At 43.5% G+C, this 24,201-nt stretch overlaps 1 protein-coding gene across 2 annotated transcripts; it reads left to right on the forward strand.

Annotated features, from left to right (window-relative positions):
- The first annotated feature begins 8,572 nt into the window (after positions 1-8,572).
- fgf18b (fibroblast growth factor 18b) lies at positions 8,573-16,526 on the forward strand. Of its 2 annotated transcripts, none has more exons than XM_017715185.2 (5): positions 8,573-8,986; positions 10,608-10,647; positions 11,809-11,986; positions 13,979-14,085; positions 14,384-16,526. In XM_017715185.2, exons 1-5 carry the CDS (start codon positions 8,955-8,957, stop codon positions 14,666-14,668), a joined length of 642 nt encoding a protein of 213 aa, XP_017570674.1. In that variant the 5' UTR covers positions 8,573-8,954; the 3' UTR covers positions 14,669-16,526. The 2 variants fall into 2 exon arrangements, with proteins under 2 accessions (XP_017570674.1, XP_017570675.1); XM_017715186.2 differs by having other exon boundaries at positions 13,984-14,085.
- Positions 16,527-24,201: the final 7,675 nt, after the last annotated feature.

The raw sequence follows: 24,201 nt of genomic DNA on the forward strand, positions 1-24,201 counted from the left end.
TTTACACCTTTGTCTCCCTCGACCAAGTTTAGCTCCCTGCCGCCTCCCCCTCCTCCTCCTCCTCCTCCACCACCTCCACCTCCTCCCCGCGCAGCCTAATCTATTCCAGAAGACTGGCTACCATGGAAAACACATAACAAGTGCACATACTTTGAAACGGGCCAAGAGCGAAATAACACAGAGAGGGAAAAAGTGGGAGTTTGAGTGGGGGGGGGCAGACAGGGAGGAGGGGGGAATAAAAGAAGAGAGAAAGTGTTTATTCAAAGTCAAAGTTGCCTCCTTTGTTGTGGTAGGGACCTGTCTTATATTAGAAGCCTGAGCTCCCTTCAAAGTCTGGAAAGAGAGGACGATGAGCCAAGAGGAAGGGAGCGAGCGAGACAGAGGGAGACAAACAGAAGGGGGAGACACTCCTATTTTGTCTGAAGCTGTTAAACCTGGACATGTCCCGGTGAGAAATGGTCGGAGAAAAATGAGCCCGGAATACTTGAGACACGAAGGGCGAGACTGACTCCATTGAGAGAATAGGTAAACTATGCGCCGAATAGGCCTCCTTTCACACGCACGCAACCCATTCAGCGCTCGCAGTACGGCCTCAGCGCAGCGACTGGGCTACAGACGGGCCCGAACGCAGCGCAAAGCAGAGCTGTATCTAAAATAAAACAGGGTGGTGAAAACATCTCAGGAGACATGGAGAAGGCCAGGAGACGGAGTGTCTAAAGTCTTTCCTTCTCGCTCTCTCTAAGATCTAATTTCAACATTTCTGCATTTCATCTCAAAAATCACATCTGGGTGGAGGGCCTCGCCTGCTCAGGCAGAGAGAGAGAGAGAGAGAGAGAGAGAGAGAGAGAGAGAGAGAGAGAGAGAGAGAGAGAGAGAGAGAGACAGAGAGACAGAGAGAGAGAGAGAGAGAGAGAGAGAGAGAGACAGAGAGAGAGAGAGAGAACTGGGAGAGAGATCATTGGGACAAAGGGTTACCAATTCACAGCAGACATATCAGGTGTGTAACGATGCAGTGCAGCCCAGATAGAGTCGGCTTTAGTTCTTCCCGGAGGTGCTGCTGTAATTTAAACAATTACCAGCAAGATATGTAATTTAACCCAGTACAAATCTGCATTGTGTGCAGTTTTACAGTCTGACTGTAATAATTGTGGAGTGATTTTAATCCAGTATGAATCTGCAGTGTGTAGTTTTACAGTCTGACTGTAATAATTGTGGAGTGATTTTAATCCAGTATGAATCTGCAGTGTGTAGTTTTACAGTCTGACTGTAATAATTGTGGAGTGATTTTAATCCAGTATGAATCTGCAGTGTGTAGTTTTACAGTCTGACAGTAATAATTGTGGAGTGATTTTAATCCAGTATGAATCTGCAGTGTGTGTAGTTTTACAGTCTGACTGTAATAATTGTGGAGTGATTTTAATCCAGTATGAATCTGCAGTGTGTGCAGTTTTACAGTCTGACTGTAATAATTGTGGAGCGATTTTAATCCAGTATGAATCTGCAGTGTGTAGTTTTACAGTCTGACTGTAATAATTGTGGAGTGATTTTAATCCAGTATGAATCTGCAGTGTGTAGTTTTACAGTCTGACTGTAATAATTGTGGAGTGATTTTAATCCAGTATGAATCTGCAGTGTGTAGTTTTACAGTCTGACTGTAATAATTGTGGAGTGATTTTAATCCAGTATGAATCTGCAGTGTGTAGTTTTACAGTCTGACTGTAATAATTGTGGAGTGATTTTAATCCAGTATGAATCTGCAGTGTGTGTAGTTTTACAGTATGACTGTAATAATTGTGGAGTGATTTTAATCCAGTATGAATCTGCAATGTGTAGTTTTACAGTCTGACTGTAATAATTGTGGAGTGATTTTAATCCAGTATGAATCTGCAGTGTGTAGTTTTACAGTCTGACAGTAATAATTGTGGAGTGATTTTAATCCAGTATGAATCTGCAGTGTGTAGTTTTACAGTCTGACTGTAATAATTGTGGAGTGATTTTAATCCAGTATGAATCTGCAGTGTGTAGTTTTACAGTCTGACAGTAATAATTGTGGAGTGATTTTAATCCAGTATGAATCTGCAGTGTGTAGTTTTACAGTCTGACTGTAATAATTGTGGAGTGATTTTAATCCAGTATGAATCTGCAGTGTATAGTTTTACAGTCTGACTGTAATAATTGTGGAGTGATTTTAATCCAGTATGAATCTGCAGTATGTAGTTTTACAGTCTGACTGTAATAATTGTGGAGTGATTTTAATCCAGTGTGAATCTGCAGCGTGTAGTTTTACAGTCTGACTGTAATAATTGTGGAGTGATTTTAATCCAGTATGAATCTGCAGTGTATAGTTTTACAGTCTGACTGTAATAATTGTGGAGTGATTTTAATCCAGTGTGAATCTGCAATGTGTGTAGTTTTACAGTCTGACTGTAATAATTGTGGAGTGATTTTAATCCAGTATGAATCTGCAGCGTGTAGTTTTACAGTCTGACTGTAATAATTGTGGAGTGATTTTAATCCAGTGTGAATCTGCAGTGTACAGTTTTACAGTCTGACTGTAATAATTGTGGAGTGATTTTAATCCAGTGTGAATCTGCAGTGTGTGTAGTTTTACAGTCTGACAGTAATGACTGTGGAGTGATTTTAATCCAGTATGAATCTGCAGTGTATAGTTTTACAGTCTGACTGTAATAATTGTGGAGTGATTTTAATCCAGTGTGAATCTGCAGTGTGTGTAGTTTTACAGTCTGACAGTAATAATTGTGGAGTGATTTTAATCCAGTATGAATCTGCAGTGTGTAGTTTTACAGTCTGACTGTAATAATTGTGGAGTGATTTTAATCCAGTATGAATCTGCAGCGTGTAGTTTTACAGTCTGACTGTAATAATTGTGGAGTGATTTTAATCCAGTGTGAATCTGCAGTGTATAGTTTTACAGTCTGACTGTAATAATTGTGGAGTGATTTTAATCCAGTATGAATCTGCAGTGTGTAGTTTTACAGTCTGACTGTAATAATTGTGGAGTGATTTTAATCCAGTATGAATCTGCAGTGTGTAGTTTTACAGTCTGACTGTAATAATTGTGGAGCGATTTTAATCCAGTATGAATCTGCAGCGTGTAGTTTTACAGTCTGTCTGTAATAATTGTGGAGTGATTTTAATCCAGTATGAATCTGCAGCGTGTAGTTTTACAGTCTGACTGTAATAATTGTGGAGTGATTTTAATCCAGTATGAATCTGCAGTGTGTGTAGTTTTACAGTCTGATTTTAATAATTGTGGAGTGATTTTAATCCAGTATGAATCTGCAGCGTGTAGTTTTACAGTCTGACTGTAATAATTGTGGAGTGATTTTAATCCAGTATGAATCTGCAGTGTGTGTAGTTTTACAGTCTGATTTTAATAATTGTGGAGTGATTTTAATCCAGTATGAATCTGCAGTGTGTGTAGTTTTACAGTCTGACTGTAATAATTGTGGAGTGATTTTAATCCAGTATGAATCTGCAGTGTGTAGTTTTACGATTTGACAGCACAGACTGAGCAATTGACTGAACCTGCAGCTCCCTCAGTGAAACAGTCTTGTCTAAATCCACCTCACACTATTGACATATTTGTTAACACACATGCCTGTGCAGTGTGTTGCTATTGAGTGCATTCTGTGGTGAAATGTTAACATAAACCTCCAGGCTATGACTTGTCAATATGTACTACCTGTGGGAATCTCTGGAAATTACATGTAATACTTTATCCCATAACAGTCGCCCAGTCAAATCTTGAAAAATTACCCTTTCTCCCGTAAAATGAATCGAGCCTTAAGAAAGAGAAATGAAATTTAAGATAGCTTACAGACACAATAGCTACAGAAAATATGCTACAGGCTTCCCTCCTCTCTCACTACTCCCTTTCTTTCTCCATTAGGTCCAATATATCTTTTCACAACACTTTTGATTACCACAGGAATGTTATGACCTGTCATCTCTCTCCAGGTTCACTGAAATACCTTATATATTAGAGAAAAGCACCTGAAATTTGTCTCTGGATCCTATGGAAGGTTTGAGCCATGGCGAAGTATGGACAATGATTGCATGTTTATTATGACCACTATGACCGGTGAACAAACTCTGGAAATGTGACATTACAACATTTAGGAAGTTCAGTACTGCCAAGAAACCTCACCTCTCCTTCCATTCACTCTCTCTGGCTCTGCACAGCTCTCTTTTAAGATGGGGTACAGGGGTGCTGGAGCAATGGGGCGGTGGTTATGCACACTACTGGCGCTTGTTGGCTGACCGGGTGTCTGCGGTTCTCTTGTGGTCAGGGAAGTGGGGAGGGGGACTGAACAGTGTTGCCGAAATCCCAAAGCAATGTTCATTTTGGAATTCCTCTTTGCTTACATACCTCCCTCACACTCGCTTTCCTCTTTTGTCATATTCTAATAGAGTTTCGTCTTACCTACTCCCTTTTTAAAAGGTTCCCTTCAAGAGATTTTGAGATGCTTAAAAGAGGAAGGAAAAATAACTCACAAAGTTAATCATGCTTAATTTCTGTCTCATTCATCCTTCATCTCTGGGGGAAATGGCTCTTAACAGTCCTTGTCCATGGAAAATATTTGTGGTGTATGGCTTTTGCAGTTTGGGATTAGATAGCAATCTGGTTATGAATGCACCTGTGGCTGAATGAATTCTGGCAAAGTGTAACATCCTAAGCACAAGTCACGTCTTTTACCAACAGAGATGTTTAATCTGAAAGGTATTTTCCAAGCATCTTCTGGCAGATTCCAAGTTTCTGGCAACTCTGATGGACTTCCACAGTTCACAGAGGCTCAGTTACATTCCTTGTCAATGAAAGAAGAAAGGTTAAATCTTTCAAAATGACAGCAGTACTGGGAACCATTGTGGACCTTCTAGTTAAACAGTTATGAATCCTGTGCAATGTCTTCAGGATGAAGGGAAGCAGAGGTAAAGCTTAAATTAGCTACTCTGGCAAGTTGTGCTAACATGCCGATAATTCCAGTAAGACCGCACTGTATCATCTGAACCACCTCCTGGTGCTGTCTCAATTTTCCCAACAGTGGCTTCTACCACAGAGGACATGAGTTGGTTGCTCAGATCAGATCTAAGTGAACAGTTTGCAGTGAGGTAAGAGGAGATGTGGACAGTGTTCAAGGCAGAAGGTACACAAGGCCCCTTGTTGATGAAACCCTTATCAGTATAGACTCTCAGAAATGAAGGTACTAAACTGTCACTAGGGCAGTACCTCTCTTGTCACTGGGGTGGTACCCTCAAGGTTACATCTCAGTACCATTAGTCAGGGAACATACACTATATTGTCAAATGTACTCAATCACCCATCCAAATCATTGAATTCAGGTGTTCCAGTTACTTCCATGGCCACAGGTGTATAAAGCCGAGCCCCTAGGCCTGCAGACTGCTTCTACAAACATTAGTGAAAGAATGGGTCGCTCTCAGGAGCTCAGTGAATTCCAGCGTGGTACCGTGATCGGACGCCACCTGTGCAACAAGTCCAGTCATGAAATTTCCTCACCACTAAATATTCCACAGTAAACTGTCAGTGGGATTATAACAAAGTGGAAGTGATTGGGAACGACAGCAACTCAGCCACGAAGTGGTCGGCCGTGTAAAATGACAGAGTGGGGTCAGCGTGGAATGCAGTGGTGTAAAGCGCCGCCACTGGACTCTAGAGCAGTGGAGACGTGTTCTCTGGATTGACGAATGGCGCTTCTCTGTCTGGCAATCTGATGGATGATTCTGGGTTTGGCGGTTGCCAGGAGAACGGTACTTGTCTGCATTGTGCCAAGTGCAAAATTTGGTGGAGAGGGGGAGGTTATGGTGTGGGGTTGTTTTTCAGGAGTTGGGCTCGGCCCCTTAGTTCCAGTGAAAGGAACTCAAAGCTTCAGCGCCAAGAGATATGGGACAATTTAATAATCCCAACTTTGTGGGAACAGTTTGGGGACGGCCTCTTCCTGTTCCAACATGACTGCACACCAGTGCACAAAGAAGGTCCATAAAGACATGGATGAACGAGTTTGGTCTAGAAGAACTTGACTGGCCTGCACAGAGTCCTGACCTCAACCCGATAGAACACCTTTGGGATGAATTGCGTGCCAGGCCTTCTCGTCCAACATCAGTGTCTGACCTCACAAATGCGCTTCTGGAAGGTCAAAAATTCCCATCAACACACTCCTAACCATTGTGGAAAGGCTTCCCAGAAGAGTTGAAGCTGTTATAGCTGCAAAGGGTGGACAGACATCATATTAAACCCTATGGATTAAGAATGAGATATCATTCAAGTTCATATGCGTGTATAAGCAGACGACCAGATTTTGGATACTTTTGGATATATAGTGCAACTGTACCATAATCCATTGAAATTATTTCTGACAGTGCAGAGTGGCAAGAAGTATCCATTGCCAACAAAACCATGTGCAATTGTAGGTGACAGTAGCATAACATCACTGGAATGTAGTAGGATTTAATTGGACCAATGACAAATTAACCATCTTATGAGCCAAATCAGTAGGTAATGAGTTCTAAGCCTTTTTGTAGTCTTATGAGTGGTTGAGTATTTCTTTGCTTGAGGCTTGAAAGCTAGTGTCTGACTTTGGTTTGCTTCTGTGACATAAAGCAACCTGTAGCAATGCAAGTATGAGTGAGTCAAGGTCTGTCTGAAGGTTCCAATATTGCAGGGAGCTGAACTAAACTTGCGGTCATGAAGAGCCATGCTGTTTTTTTTTTTTTTTGTGCCATGTTTGGCACAGCTTGCTTAACTGTAATTGGCTAAACTGAACATGAGATGAGAGGTTAACGAGTTCCATTGGAGGTCATATGTAGCAGCTACCACTAGCCAGATGGTAACGGTTATCTTCAGACCTAGAACATGAGAGTTACGAGAGGATCAACCTCAGTTTTACATGGTGTGGTTATTGTGGTCAGTCAATTAGCTACTGATCAAATCCAGTGCGACTGCCCCCTGCCCCCATTATCCCTAGTAGTTACACTGCTGCTTCCTACAAGGCAGGGACTGAAGGCATTTCAGTACTTGCTTCTTCTTAAGGTTATTCAGTATCTTACCACTGGTACCCAATTGTGTCAAGATCTCTTAATGCCCCAGTTCATGTTATATCTTACTGATATGTGGAAGCCCATCTAGACTGCTTTGCTCAGGCTTGAAGCAAGCTCTGGATCTCTTACAGCTCAGTTGGTGGATCATTTACTTATGTAGCTCCTGAACAACATTCTAAAGAAAATGAGCAATGCAAGCTCCGCCGGCGGCCACCTATTTCAGCTCCTACCATCAGGCTGGCGCTTCAGCCAGATCAGATCAGGAGGATCAGGACCTCCAGGCTACAGAGGAGCTTCTTCCCACAAGCCTGACTGTTACCTCATTTACCTGCCTTATTACCCCACTTATCTGACTTTTACCTCACTTAATTGCCTTATTGGGGGCAATTGTGGGCCGAGGTTAGGGAACTGGCCCTGTGACTGGAAGGTCGCCGGTTCGATCCCCAGCACCGACAGTCCATGACTGAGGTGTCCTTGAGCAAGACGCCTAACCCCCAATTGCTCACCGGGTGCCGTGGATAGGGCTGCCCACCGCTCTGGGCAAGTGTGCTCACTGCCCCCTAGTGTGTGTGTATTTACTAGAGTGTATGTGGTGTTTCACTTCACGGATGGGTTAAATGCGGAGGTGGAATTTCCCCGTTTGTGGGATTAAAAAAGTATCACTTACTTATTACCCCACATATCTGACTGTTACCTCACTGATCCCTTTTGCCACTATACACCCTTTTAACTGTTGCTGCCCTCAGCACTTTAATATAAGAAACATACTTTGCACATTGTGAGGTTTACATGTATGACTGTGTGTGTGTGTGTGTGTGTGTGTGTGTGTGTGTGTGTGTGTGTGTGTGTGTGTGTATGTGTGTGTGTGTGCGAGTGTGTTTTGACAGGAATATGATATACTGATGGAGACTGTGTTGTATATGATTCTACATAGAATTCATTCTATATAGCACCAAAAAGGGTTCTTCTATTGTCACACGCTTGGCATCATAACAATAGAGGAACCTTATTTGATGCTACACAGAACCATGTAAGCCTACAACACATTCTCCATCGGTCTGAAGAACCATTTCACCATGCAAAGACGCACGTAAGCCTGCAAATGGTTCTTTGAGTGCCCATAGCTCTAAATAGATCCACTGCCTTTACTAAAGACCCTTCAAGAAACCTTTAGTGTATACAGGCCTCAGGGTTCTAAACAGAACCACTGTCTTTACTAAAGAACCCTTAAAGAAACAACTTTAAGTGTGACCGTCATAAAGCCTCATTTTATTTTATTTATCATGTTTCATATTTTTGTCATGGTGGTACACGATGACCCCCACCCCCCCAGCCCCAACACACAAACACCCCCCCCCCCCCCCCACCCCTTGGCGACAACTGAACCCGCGCTCGCTCGCTCACACCGTCCCAGCCCCGCGCGCTCCTCCTCCTCGTTCCACTCCGGCGCGCGGCGCTTCCTCCCCATTCAGCAAACGCGCTGTCCTGTGGCGAGCGAGGGGAGCTTTGCCGAAACAAAAGAGGGCAGAAAAAGGGGAGAAACATCAGCAGAGCAGCCCGAAACCGAACTGCAGGAGAACCAGGAGGAGACCCTCATCCCCCCCTTTTCATACCAGTACATGTTTCTATGTGTTATTCCCAACTTTCTTATGAAAACTCGGAGCTGGAAGCCTGTCATGAAGACGGAGGAGCCGCGCGGCGGACAGAGCGGCGTGTGGGCTTCACCTGTGCTGCTCCAGCAGGGGATGGTCTCCGTCGCGTGAACAGGACTCCGTCTCCAGCCGCCGTCCTGCCACGCGCGCGCAGATGCTCGCGCTTCTGAGACGATCTCAAGCGAAAAAACAGCGTGGAGTCTCACTTCGAGGAGCGCGCGAGCCATGCAGCCCACCCTCCCTCCACTTCCCATCATGTAAGTTGAACTGTGTCTGTGGCATCGTGCCACCTGCCTCGTGCATGCGTGTGCCTCACATTCGAGCCAGAACGTCTTGATGCACCCCGGTCCGTCTTTAAGGGCTTCAGAAACAGCGCCGCTCAGATCACACGCTGCTGGAAAAGGGGCCAGCTCCTGGTGGTCACTAATGGTCTCTAATGGTGTTCTGCACTGTCCCGATGCCACAGTGTAGGACTCGGGGCACTAACAGGTGCCCTGGGACTGATTCCACATGGTGTTCGATTGGGATCTCGAGGTGCCCTACAAGAAACTAGCAGATGTCCAGTAGACAGCAGAACCTTATACATAGAACCATATACAACGCGTTCTCCATCAATCTGAAGAACTATTTGTCCATGTAAATAAGTATGGTTCCGAACTTTTAAACAAATATGGTCAGTTGAGTGTTCTTTAGTTGAGTGTTCTTTAGTAAAGGCAGTGGTTCTGTTTAGATCCATCAACACTCAAAGAGCCATTTGCATGCTTTGTGTGGTGAAATGGTTCTTCAGATTGATGGCAAATGTTGTATAGGGTTCTATATAGAGCCCAAAGGAGTTCTTCTGTTGTTGCAAGCTTAGCATTGTCACAACAGTAGAACTCCATTTGGTACTACATAGAACCATTTTCAAAAAAGTTCTACATAAACTATATACAACACAATCTCTTATCGGTCTGAAGAAACGTTTCACCATGCAAAGAATCAGTCAGGCATGAAATGGTTCTGTTCAGAACCATGAACACTCAAAGAACCATTTGCGTGCTTAAATTGTTCTTTGCATGGTGAAATGGTTCTTCAGATTGATGGAGAATGTGTTGGATATGGTTCTATATAGAACCTTTCTGAAAGTGGTTCTATATAGCACCAAAAAGGGTTCATCTATTGTTAGAAGCTTGACATCGTCACAATAAAAGAGCCCTTTTTGGTGCTATATAGAACCATTTACAACATGTTCTCCATCAATCTGAAGAACCGTTTCAGCAAGCAAAGAAGCATGTAAGCATGCAAATGGATCCCTGAGCGTTCCTGGTTCTAAACAGAACCACTCTCTTTACTAAAGAACCTTGAAGAACCGTCTTTTCTAAGAGTGTATATAAAACTGGTTGAAAATGCTTCTATATAGCACCGAAAGAGGTTTTTCTTTTGTTAGAAACTTGACATTTTACAACAACAGAACCATATGCAACACATTCTCCACCACTCTGAAGAACCATTTCACCATGCACAGAACCATTTAGGCATAAAATGGTTCCACATTAACAATGGCTCACCAAGGGGTCTTCAGTAAAGACAATAGTTCTATAAAAATAGAAGAACCTTTTGGTCCTATATAGAAGCACATAACACATTCTCCATCAATCTGAAGAACCAGGATTAGGTTTCAACCCTAAGGGTTCTAGTGATCTTTCTTCAGCAGGGCAGCAGGAAGCGTCGACCAGCACATCTTCGCTGTGTCTAATCGTGGCTGCTGCTTTTTTTTTCCACACCGCACCTCAATCTGTCATCAGAATTGCACTCGTTTTACTCCCGGCTTTATCTCATACTGAGGAATGTTAAGGTCTGATAACAGATCATCTCAATTCTCTCTTTTCATTCTGCTAGATGCGTCCAGACCGTGTTGCTGCTGTGTAGCCTCCTGCAGGTAAATCTGACTCTGGACTGACTTCCAATGTGTAGCTCATTTCCACAACGTTGCTGTCAGATCCGAAACCTCATGCATCCAAACAACACTTTCCAGGAGAAAGGAAAAACCTTAACTTTTACTGTAAGCTAGTAGAATGAGTCATTTCAGACCATCTGTTGGTCATTTCATCATGGCCTTGCCTCACAGTGTAAAAGGTCAGTCGGGCCTTCAGATTATGTAAAAAAACAAATATGAGCACGAGGTTTCGTTCTGACTGCAAAGACATTCCATCATAACAATCATTTAACACTTATTACACTGATCTGGCATAAAATTATGACCACCTCCTTGTTTCTAAGCTCATTCTCCACTTACTGTATAGCTGCACTCTGTAGTTCTACAGTTACAGACTGTAGTCCATCTGTTTCTCTGATACTCTGTTACCCTGTTCTTCAGTGGTCAGGACCCCCATGGACCCTCACAGAGCCGGTACTATTTGGGTGCTGGACCATTCTCAGCACTGCAGTAACACTGACATGGTGGTGGTGTGTTAGTGTGTGTTGTACTGGTACGAGTGGATCAGACACAGCAGTGCTGCTGGAGTTTTTAAACACTGTGTCCACTCACTGTCCACTCTATTAGACACTCCTACCTTGTCAGTCCACCTTGTAGATGTAAAGTCAGAGACGACAGCTCATCTGCTGCTGCACAGTTTGTGTTGGTCATCTTCTAGTCCTTCATCAGCGGACACAGGACACTGTCGGCTGGATATTTTTGGTTGGTGGACTATTCTCAGTCCAGCAGCGACACTGAGGTGTTTAAAAACTCCAGCAGCACTGCTGTGTCTGATCCACTCAGACCAGCACAACACATACTAACACACCACCACCTCGTCAGTGTTACTGCAGTGCTGAGAATGATCCACCACCCAAATAGTACCTGCACTGTGAGGGTCCATGGGGGTCCTGACCACTGAAGAACAGGGTAACAAAGTATCAGAGAAACAGATGGACTACAGTCTGTAACTGTAGAACTACAGAGTGCAGCTATACAGTAAGTGGAGCTGATAAAGTGGAGAATGAGTGTAGAAACAAGGAGGTGGTCAGAATGTTACGATCGGTGTATATTCAGTGTATGAAACCATGAATTTCTGACTTCTGTTCCTAACTCTCTGTGTAGGTTCTAGCAGTGGAGAATGTTGATTTCGGTGAGCATGTGGAGAACCAGACGGGCGTGAGGGATAGTCTGAGCAGAAAGCATCACAGGGTGTACCAGCTGTACAGCAGGACCAGCGGCAAACATGTGCAAGTACTTGGCAGGAAGATCCTGGCCAAGGGAGAAGACGGGGACAAATTTGGTAAGAACGTCCATGTCACAGGAAGGACATTTGCAAATACAGTGATATCTCAGGTCTGCTAACAGCAGTGGCGTAACAGGAACCTTAAGGGCCAAAAAAATGAACAAGACCCTCCCATACAGAAATGCTTCATTCAATTAATAAGCAAATTAATTTATTACGTGCTTGTTTACTCACTATTAATCTCAAGGCCACCCACTAGCATCTAAGGTTGCCCTAAATGGACACCCATTTAACATTCCACATCTGTGGGCGTCTGTATCTATTTGAAGGGCCTAATGAAGATTTCAGGTGGTCTTCTGCTTGAATCATCGGTACCAGTCCGATTGCCTTGCCCTCCTGGTAGTTACGCCACTGGCAAAATGAACGTGCAGATGGTCCTTTTGGATAGACGTTTGATTCAAAATGTTGGTTTAAAAAGTGTCCAAAGTCAGAGGGATGCAAGGCCACTCTTAAAAGTAAAGGTGCCAGAAAGGGTTCTTTGAAGTGACGCCACAGAAAACCAGTCCTGGTTCCCTAGACCTTCTTCACAGTAGCTGTAAAAATAAATGTTCACTTTTTCTGGAGGTCCTATGATTTGTTAATATCAAGAAAGCTGCTCCATTTATCTTAGCACGGCCTTTTTTGCAAAGATGTGTGAACAGTTTTCGCAGCAGGGGGTTCAACAGCTCCCCTTTCACTCCTTATTGCTCACTAGCAGCCCAACACAAAGTCACAACATAACACAACACAACAGTGGGTACTTTTACATGCACTCAATAATCCAAGAACTGCAGAATAACTGATCGACGTGTCCACATGTGCTTGAGTAATCAGATAACGGGAAACTCCAGGTCTACAGGAGTCACAGTAGTTGGATTTCTGCTTGGCAACCAGCCACTATAATCACGGTATAAGACATGACGTAAACATAAACGTACCTGAAAATATGAACGTACATCATCTAGAAGATGAACAATATTTAAATCCATCGTGTCGTCAAGCACATCATCACTCCAAAAGTGTTTCGCTGCGTCTTGCGGTGACGCTGCTCGCTGATTTCTGCTATCGCCACCTGTTTTGCACATGCACAGACTCAGAAATCTGAAAGAAGCCAGAGTAAGAGTTCACCTGCACTGAGAAATCTGATTATTGAGCTCAGTTCCAGCTTCTTTATCAGATTTCTTAATCGGATTTCTAGACCTTACTCTGATCTAAGAAATCAGGGAATTACGTTACAGGGAATAATGTTTTATTTGCTTAAATCCATTAAAAAAATATCCAATCCATCAGCAGAATGACCACTAGGCAGCTGGCAGGAAGAGGCAGACCAACCTAAACGATATACAGGTTCTGAACAAACGACAGGCCACTCCAAGAACCTTACATTCTAGCCAGGAACCTTTATTTTGAAGAGTGTAGAGGGAAAGCAAAAGGGGTCGATTGGTTGATGGACTGAATTTGTCTTGCTCCTTTTTGCCCTGTTCCTCTGTAACAGAAGGGCAAAGACAAAGAACAGAGGAACATGTAAGTGCACGTGTTGGTTGGGGAAGCAGGAAGGGAGGGGGGGTGATATTGATCTTATATGACCTCCATGTCATTCAAGGACTGTACAAATGATCTGATAGCAATCGAGCCCTTTCTCAAACAAGAACAGGCTCAACTACAATACAAATTAAATAGCAGAGAAAAGTTTGCAGGGGATTAAAGTGTTATCAGTGTGCCCCATCAGACGGCTGAGGAGAAGAGAGAGAGAAAGAGAGCAGTGTATGCAGTATTGGCCAGTGAGGACTGAAGTTGTCAAGATGATAGCACCCAGTGAAGGACATTTTTTTGTTATGTTGATTGGCCGAGATGACTAATACCTACTGAAATGAATAGTTGCAGATGGGGAGTTGCCTGTGTTTCGGCCTGGAAAAGCCAAAAATTCTCTGGCAGAGATTATGAAAAGGTAAATCGAGCACGTCCTCGGCCCATCTATATTCCTCTCTGTTTGTGTTGTCTCTTCACAAGCCCAGCTTGTTGTGGAGGCCGACACCTTTGGGAGTCAGGTGAGAATCCGCGGCAAAGAGACCAACTTCTACCTGTGCATGAACCGCAAGGGCAAGCTGGTGGGAAGGGTGAGTTGCTTTAACCTTACAGTAAACCTTCATTAAGAATGCCAACGTTGCTAACAAAAGGAGGCGCAGTTTGAGCCAGTCATCATCACCCAAATGAGATCATGCTGTTGGTTTTCCTCCACCGTCAGCCAAGTTAGCATTTTGGTGTCCCCTAATTCCATTACACATGCCCGCTTTTTGCTATCTTAGCGTGGTGAACACATTTAGCTCTTTAATGCTGATGCATGTCTGAGCATGAACGAAAACCACACCAGATGTTGTCCACCACAGCGCATGAACGTTTGTGTTTGGTCTGCAGAAAGCCAGCAGTGGGAATGCCGAGTGCGTCTTCATCGAGATAATGCTGGAGAACAACTACACCGCCTGGATGTCGGCACGTTACGTGGGCTGGTACGTGGGCTTCACCAAAAGGGGCCGACCTCGGCGAGGGCCGCAGACTCTCCCCAACCAGCAGGACGTCCACTTCATGAAGAGATTCCCTCCTGGAGAGCAGCCCAGCCTGCAGCTCAGCAGTTTTACCACCGTAAGCAAGAGGGGCAGGAGGACGCAGGAGAGTCCTGCTCCTCCTGACCTCCACTCATAACACATGGTGGAGGTTAACGTGCAGAGTCGAAGACTTCGGGCCCTGACACACCAAGATGACAAGTGGCAATGGAAGCTTTTGTTGCCTGACATCTTTAGTGAAAAGAAGCTGATATGCCTGCGTGAAAGGACTCTCCATACCAGTAGTTTGCATTCATAATCAAAGACCCAGCGTCTAGAAAGACGGACAAACTGGCCTAGCTAGTTGCTTCTGGATCTGCACTGATTTGGTAGGCTGGAAAGCTAATGTTTTCTTCAGTGGATGCTGATGTTTCGGGGAATCATACAAGCAGGAAACCACCTCCAGGTAGAGGTCAAAGTCAAGGGAGGAGGCTTGTAGTCAATCTAACGTAACCAAAGACGGCTGGGCAAATGCCTAGGAACTAAACTCTGAGAACCCAGACTCGTGACAAGGGCTCACAGCACTTCAAGCCAAAGAAGGGCCCTGCAGTGTCCAATGATACCAAGAAAAACTAGTGAGTGGCCAAACCTTACTGACCATTTCACAGCCAAAATGTCTGTGGAAGACCAACAAGTGTATAACATAACACATCATCTTCGACCCAAAGCATCTGCTTGGAACGCTAATCTATAGGACAAGTGTAAAGGCATATTAAACCCTCTGACACACAAAAATGACCAGATGAATGTAGCTAATGTCAGTGCTGGAAACACGAGTGGTAGCAAAGACCTCAATTGAACTGCAGTAGTCGGAATTCAACACAGAAGCCTAAGCACTTGATCAGAGAAAGGACTGGAGGTTGAGAGTGGCTATGGGTAAAAGCTCATACTGATGCACTTTGTACTTGGTTAGAAGATTAGAGTGTGAAATCACTAAAACCTTTAATCAGGAACTGCTGCAATTGCCAGGCCAGTTTTTTTTTGGTGCCCCAACAACAGAAAAGGGATTTAAAACAGGAAGAACAAAAATAATAGCTCACTGATTTCAATGTACCCCATTTCCAAGGACCAGTAGAAGCACCTCTGCAGGTCCTGCTCCTGATTCTGGAGACTTAAAATATCCTATACCCATATTTCTGCTACTCATCATCCTCTGTGTACGATTCTGATGCAATTCAAAATCAGGATAACGGACATGACAGAGTTTTTCCATAGTTTAAATATTAGGTATAGTCTCAACAGTGAAAGTGCGGAAATGGGTTTTTTTTAGACTCCTTAAGAAAAAAGTGGCATCCATGTTGTCTTGGCCAAATGTTGTATTTCGACGTTTCTTTTTACTTGTTATAAGTACTTTTATCTACTGGAATTATCTTGTTCCATTGGCAGATAATGAAGATTGTTTTAAGAAATATTTCTTGGAAATTTAAGCAAAAAAACCTGAAACAGTTTCCTTTGATAAAATGACTTAAACCCAGAAGTGGGTAGTTCAGGTCCAGAAAATAAACCTACTCAGGTTTCCGTTCCACCTGCTTGGCTTCTCTAGTTTGCTCAGTAATAGAGGAGTCCAAGCAGCAAAATCCTGGGGGGGGAATTTTCACTTTCTGGACCTGAACTACCCACCTATGCTTAAAAATGTGTAGAAATCAGTTATACCAGTGGTCTCCACCCCTCCTTTCCTGCCTAGTTTCACCCACAGTTTACCACACCTTCTCCAGCAAGTCCCTGATTGGCTTGGATCAGACGTATTAGAGTGAAGTAAGTGGTGGAGCAGCTTGGAGGAAGTAAACTCTGCAGGAAGGTAGTTCTCCAGGAGGAGGATCAGAGATCACAGTTAAATAGTCTTATTATAGCAACAATAAAAATAATGTATCCACTGGTCTTAAGATGATCAGTGTGTCTTAAGATCAGGCATAACATTGTGACCACCTCCTTATTTCTACACTCATTGTCCATTTTATCAGCTCCAGGTGGTGGATCACTCTCAGCACTGCAGTAACACGGATGTGGTGGTGGTGTGTTAGTGTGTGCTAGTATGAGTGGATCAGACACAGCAGTGATGCTGGAGTTTTTGAACACTGTGTCCACTCACTGTCCACTCCATTAGACACTCCTACCTTGTCTGTCCACCTTGTTGATGTAGTCGGAGACAACAGCTCATCTGCTGCACAGTTTGTGTTGGTCATCCTCTGGTCCTTCATCAGTGGTCACAGGACACTGCCCACAGGACACTGCCCACAGGACGCTGCCCACAGGACGCTGTCGGCTGGATATTTTTGGTTGGTGGACTGTTCTCAGTTCCGCAGTGACACTGAGGTGTTTAAAAACCCCAGCAGCACTGCTGTGTCAGACCAGCGCAACACACACTAACACACCACCACCACGTCAGTGTTAGTGCAGTGCTGAGAATGACCCACCCTCCAAATAGTACCTGCTCCATGAGGGTCCATGGGGGTCCTGACCACTGAAGAACAGGGTAACAAAGTATCAGAGAAACAGATGGACTACAGTCTGTAACTGTAGAACTACAGAGTGCAGCTATACAGTAAGTGGAGCTGATAAAGTGGAGAATGAGTGTAGAAACAAGGAGGTGGTCCTAATCTTATGTCTGATCGGTGTGTATATTGCAATGCAAAAAAAAATACCTTGGGCAAGACTCCTAACTCTACATTCGCCATGATAAAAATGGTAAGCTGCTTAAATGGCATAAAACGTAAATGTGCCTAGTACGGCCATTTCTGAGAACCTAAGTATTCAACGGAGAGTGTGAGCTTTGACCCAGTGCCACAAGATACCTTGGACAGTGACAGATGAATAAATGAATATCCAGTAATGGACACCAGGAGGCCGTTTGATGAATAGACATTTTGTAACAAGAACACACGTCTGGCGACAACCTGTAAGAGGGGAAAACAGAACTGGTTTATGAGGAGCCTGGCCACTTCCTATTTACCCCGATGTATCAAAAAACATGACTGCAAAACACCAGAGGGCGCCTGTGAGCAAGTCCTCCATGAATGATGGAAAATGAAGCTAAACGGCTGAAACTGAAACGTTTATAGTTTCTAATCAGTTCCCCAGAACTTCCCTTAAATTTTAGAAAGTAGAAGGACGTGTTTTACTAAAACAGCAAAGAAAACTCACCTGCAAGTTTATTCCTGTAATTCAGGTTTAAAAACTCTTAAAAAATTAACAGCGGTGTTTGTGTTTTATGCTATTCAGTGTTCAGGAAATTAATGCATTCTTTTACATTAAATGTTTAAGTATTTATAAACTAGAATTTTGCTCAAATGCTCCATCTTAACCCATTCAATTTGGACTTGCTTGGGAGCGCCCTCTAGTGTTTGAGAAACCCACAAGACATTACATAGTGGCAATTCTTGTCTCTACAAGTTCCCTGGGGAAACCCCTTAAAATCCACCCCCAAATTCCTCTAGTCCTTGCTCATTTAATGTCTACAATGAGTACAATCACTAACACAAGCAAAACTAGCTAACTAACGAATGGCTATCGTTAGGTAATGGAACTGTTTTCCTTTAATGGAGGTATTGTTCATTTTCAGCCACGCTAACTGACATTACATTTATGGGCCAACGACAAGCTTGTTGTCCCTTGGACAATTTCCACGAGTGCACCATTGCCCACCAACTTTGAGATCCACCTCCACAAAGCATTTCATTGGTTAAGACATTTCACACTCACTTTGTTCCCACTTAGAATTTGCCCAAATGTCTCATGGTTGTCCCCAGAGGTTCTCGTAGGCCCCATGGGAATACTTCATGGAGCAACGCTTCTCATTTCACTTGACATACTGGGGACGACACCCTAAGGCCTCTCCAATAGCAAAAGCCAGAGATGTCTCATCTGTTTGTGAAGAGATCTTGTGTTGTGAAATAATCTCTGTAGCACGACCTAAACTCCACTCCAGGTAGTTGGACATTACTATGTTATTCAAGCCGACACTGGTACCTCTCTGGTCCTCAATGCAGAAGATTGTGTAAAAGCCAGTGTCCAGTTAGACCCAGTTACGCTACTTTGTCCCACTGTTACTTGGGGCTGAAGTAAAAGGTGAGAGATGAACTATTTTGATACATGTTGTTATTAAAATATTTATTTTGTTGACATTTTGCATGGCGGTGTTTTATTATTAGGATTCTATCAGCCAGACATTCCTAAGATTCTCTCAACTAAAGCTGCTCCTTCTCCACCTGGTGGAAGAGGACAGTGTGAAGAATGGCCTAAAATACCCACAGATTCATCTGCTCATGATAAATGATGATTACAATAATAATCTTTTTTACTTTTAAGGTCATTTCTACATAGTTGCCATCAGTTTAAAGCCCTGAAACATCTTTCTATGGGTAATGAGGCATTCTGACCTGATAAAACACAAAGTTTAATGTTATTTATTGGGTTATGTGGTATTCTGTATCAGACCACCGTATCCCTCAGCCTCATCGGTTTCACAGAACTATTTAGGTTTTAAACAAGGCACGAGATACAGGGTGTCCTTTGGGAAGCAGTGGACACTAATTGACCTCTTGGACCCCTTGAATGCCTCAAAAAGTTTTGCAAGGTTCCTGCAAATAAACATGATGTTACAGTGTCTTTAGATGCTCAAATAGAAATACAAGGAAAGGTCATTGTTTAGCTGCTTCACCCACAATCGGTGAGCTTCTGTCTTTGGTATTCTTAGGAGATGCAACGCTAACTGCCTCTAGGTGGCACTGTAACAAATTGGTTCACCTCAGTTGGTCTTTCATAGCCTTGCAACTGTAACTATTTCCGGAATACCTCTGAAAAACTTGCTGTTGCATATTTCTCGACATGAAAATTCAAGAGTCTGATGGAAAGAGTGAACCGTTACTCATTTTCAAAACCGAAGACAGAAGAGACGTGTGTAAGATCTCAGTTAAAGTCCAGGAGAGCCCGAATTAGAAAAGAACATTTCCAGGAGAAGAATGGTAAAGCCAATCATTTAGCATGAAGCTAGCACACAGCACTGCTATGGACAGTGAGTTAGCAGCCCACCAATGCTGGAGTAGCCAGATGACATGGGACCCATCCTAAATACCAAGGGTTGTATCGCCCATTGATTTTATATCAATTTCATGCTCAGTGTTCTCTCACAACACCACCCAGCATGTGTTACGCAGACACATACAACCATACAATGGGAATCCCTGTGGTGTCAACCAATCCTGACTGCTATTCTAGCCCATGATAAAAGGGTTTAACACTACTGTAACTCTTACCTCAGTTGTGGAACAAAAGTATATTGAAAACAGATATTGCAGCTTTATTTACCACAACATGGACGCATGAGACTCATATCACGCCCTTTAAATCAGAGAAGAGAAACCAAACCGAGGTATCTAGACCAGTGTATTTAGCCCTGGACCTGTAGGCCCTGTTTCCCATGCTTCTAACACTGATCAGCCCATTACCGACTTCAAAGTTGGATGAACATCACTACAGGGCAGTGGATCTAGATAACTAGGCTCCCATCCTAGCTTTAGCTTTTGGTTTGTCATGCTCTTCATCTGATGTCTTTTTTTTAATCATTTGAGTGATGCGTTCTTTCAATTGTAATTAAAAACCTAGTAGTGCCGTTTTACTGAGGATATTCTGCTTTCTATCTGATTTCCTTCTGCATTTGCCAGCACTCGTTAAAAAACAAAAGCTTTTTAAAAAAACAGCCAAAGCAGCTTTAGCTTTTCAGCAGCATCACCAGAAGAATGTCCTAATCTTCTGGTTTGAAGACCTCACTCTCTGGCCTACAGTGGAAAAGCTGTAGGAAGCAAGTAGACATGGTTACAACAGATGTACACACACACACACACACACAAGCCGCTTCTCTCTCAGGGTCATGGGGGAAGCTGGAGCCTCTCCCAGCGGTTCTCGGGCAGAAGGCAGGATACACCCTGGACAGGTCGCCAGTCCATCGCAGGGCAGACAGACACACACACATACAAACCCACGCAGACACAGGGAGAACATGCAGACTCCAAACTGAGAGGACCCTGGTCACCCAGCCGGAATCGAACCCAGGCCCTTCTCGCTGTAAGGCGCCACTGTGCCGCCCTACAACAGATGTAGTGATGGGTAAATTTTCCATTTTCACCAGAGCGCCTCTGTAAAGAAAACAGGCCGTGATGAAACAGAAAGGCCGGCCATATTGAGAGCGCTCGTTTGCACCCTGAGATCAAGAAAGACTGCCACAAAACCCAAAGCCAAAGGTTTCTTCATAATTTAGAACAGATCTAAATGACTAGGGTTTCGTTATCAAGGCCAGTCTTGGTGTTTATAGAGAATCGGTCATTAAGAGCGAGAGAGACAGTTAGTGAAATATGTGACAACGCCCATGGGCGGAGAGAAGATTACAGGTGTACAGCACAGCTTTCCAGACACAGATTAGATTAGCCTTAAATTAAATTACAAATGTCGGTGGGGATTCACGATTCAAAAGCCTTTTCATTCTTGGACTAGACTTAATCTGTGCCTGGAAAAGTGTCCCCAGCTGTGTGTGGTGAAAGTGTGAAGGCTCGTTTTCCTCTGCATTCCTGATCAGCTGTATTGGGCAGCGTTGGCCTTCCTGCTGCAGACGTGCTTTGATCCTCCCTTTGAAAGACTCGCTCGCACACATTCTATACTCCTGGCACAAAGCGGCCTCCAGTATTTTCACCAATCCGTACCGAAGACGACGTTCAGCCAGATCCCGTTTGCTGCCTATGAACCAGTGCAAGAGAAAAAACATTATCATCTAAGAAATATCCTATTCATTAGCTTTAGATTCACAAAAACCAAGGTCAACATTGACCAGTGGTTCATAAGCAGATCGTTTGACCAGAGATGGTCAATATCATTTCTGATATTGGTCATTGAACCCTTCAGTTGGCACAGATACTGATACATTTTGTCTATTAAAACTACTGTGCATTAAAATGAGCTGTTTTATGTGATGGCCTTAGTGCTGCGATGCTGAAACTGCTCAATTCTACTCAATCCAAAATGTGAATGTTTCACAATGTCCACATAATCCCAAACATTGAGATGTAAGCAGAGATTCAGAGCAGTTTGGTGTGAAATGCTTCAGATGTCTTTACAGAGGTGGTGATAGGAACCAGGGGTCGCCATGACAACAAAAATATAGATATTTTATTTACTATCCAGAACCACCAGTGAACCTACACAAGTCTTCTGAGCTTCTATATGGAACGTTGATGGGAAAAGGGTGTAAAGTTTTACTGGGGACACCCTGCATGTAACCCGCCCCCATGGATAGATTTTAAAAGCTTTCTCAGAAAAGTAATAAAACAGTTTTTCGAAACTATGCTTTCATGTAAAAATATTCGGGTCTGGGAGGGTCACTACCACAGATTCTCTGAGTTTTTATAGAACAAGGCATTTCACATCAAACCATTCTTAATGATTCCATTATGCAAAATCTTCATTGGAAAACCCTTTTAACTCCCAACACAGCCTGATGATGACTATGATCATGTTGCTGCAGAACTTGACGCTAGAGCTGGGAAGCAGGAGTGCTGGAGGGAAGTGTTGATTGGTGCCGACTGTTTGCAAACTTTGGTGTTACCATAATTAAGAATAAGTGACCCTTATTAGCCCATTAGTAACGCAGCTGTATCAGATCATTAACAGAACGTCCATTTTCTAAGACGAACACTGCAACGGTTTTCCAGCGCCCGGCAGCCTTTAGGTCAGAAATTCCTTCCTGCATGCAAACAGATGAAAACTTAAAATGTACATTTCAGGTCAAACATGATATTCAGACTGAAATTTTAAAGCACTACTAAAAAAAAATAGATGAATAAATATAGGAATCTTAAGGCTGCAGGCTTCTGTACCCTGGACGGGTCAAGAAACACAGGAATACCACGCACCATCTTACCATTCCAATACTACACTATGTGCAAAAATATCTAGAAAGCCCTGCAGTTGGAGAGTTCAGATCATTTCTGACACAAGCATTCCCATCTACAACCCCATCTCCAAAAAGTTGGAACGCTGTGCAGAACAAATAAAAATAGAATGCAATGATGTGCAAATCATGCAAACCATATTTTAAATGAAAATACTACAAAGACAACACATCAAATGCTGAAACTGAATTTTCTTGGAAAAACATCCAGCCCTTTTGAATTTAATGCCAACAGCACGTTCCAAAAAAGTTGGGACGGGGGCCTGTTTACCTCTGTGTTTCATCACCTCTTCTAACAGCACTCCAAGTGTCTGGGAACTGAGGAGACGCTGCCATAGTGTTGAAAGTAAAGTTTTCTCGTTCTTGTTTGATACAGGATTTCAGCTGTTTAACAGTTCGGGGGCTCATTTTTCATATTGTTCTCAGTAGTGACCGGTCTGGACTGCAGGCAGGCCAGTTTAGCGCCAGGACTCTTAATATGGAGCAATGCTGTTTCCTGAAAAAGACGTTGTCTAGATGGCAGCATGGTGCCAAAACATGTATATATTGTTCAGCATTAGAGGTGCCTTCATAGATGTAAACGTCACCTATACCATGCGCACTAATGCCCCACTAAACCATCATGAATACTGGCTTTTGAACTGCGCACTGATAACAAGCTGGGTGGTCTTTAGCCCGGAGGACACAGCGTCCATGATTCCGCTCCAGACTGAAGATCAAATTTTGATTCATTGGACCACAAGACACTTTTCCACTTCCCTCAGTCCATTTTAAATGAGCTCGGGCCCAGAGAAGGCGGCAGCGTTTCTGGAGCCTGGTTATGTGCAGTTTCCTCTTTGAGTTTTAACTTGCATTTGTGGATGCAGTGATGAACGGTGGATTTCAAAAGAGTTTCTGAGCCCATGCAGTGCTTTCACTACAGAATCATGTCTGATGTAATACAGCATCACCCGAATGGCCCAAGGTCATGACCAACAAATCGTTTTTTGGCCTTGTCCCTGGCATATAGATTTCTCCAGATTCTCTGAATCTTTTAATGCTATTATGTACCGTAGATGATGAAAAGCAAAAGTTCTTTGCTATTTTATGTTGAGAAATGTTATTCCTGAATTACTGCACAATTTCACTGTGCAGTCCTTCACAGAGTGGTGAGCCCCTCATCATCTCTACTTCTGAAAGACTCTGCCTCTCCGAGAAGCTTCTTATACCCAGTCATGTTACTGACCTGTTGCCAATTAATTTCCCAGAAGGGTAGACGCTGTTACAGCAGGAAAGAGGGACAAACTCCCTATTAATACCCTTCATATCAGAAGAAAGACTGGACATGTGGCCTTGGACACACTGATCAGCAACAACATTAAAAGCACCTTCGGGTCTCTACACACTGTCCATTTGATGCTTCACTTACCATATAGGAGCACTTTGTAGCTCTACAGTTATAGACTGTAGTCCGTTTATCTGAATACTCGGTCAGCCCTCTTTTACCCCGCTCTTCAGTGGTCAGGACCCCCATGGAACCCCACAGAGTAGGTATTATTTGGGGGGTGGATCATTCTCAGCACTGCTGTAACACTGATGTGGACGTGTGTTAGTGAGGTGACTTTACATCTACAAGGTGGACTGACAAGGTAGGAGTGTCTAATAGAGTGGACAGTGAGTGGACACTGGTTAAAAACTCCAGCAGCACTGCTGTTTCT

Source organism: Pygocentrus nattereri, chromosome 18 (assembly GCF_015220715.1).
Source record: "Pygocentrus nattereri isolate fPygNat1 chromosome 18, fPygNat1.pri, whole genome shotgun sequence".
NCBI lineage: Eukaryota > Metazoa > Chordata > Actinopteri > Characiformes > Serrasalmidae > Pygocentrus > Pygocentrus nattereri.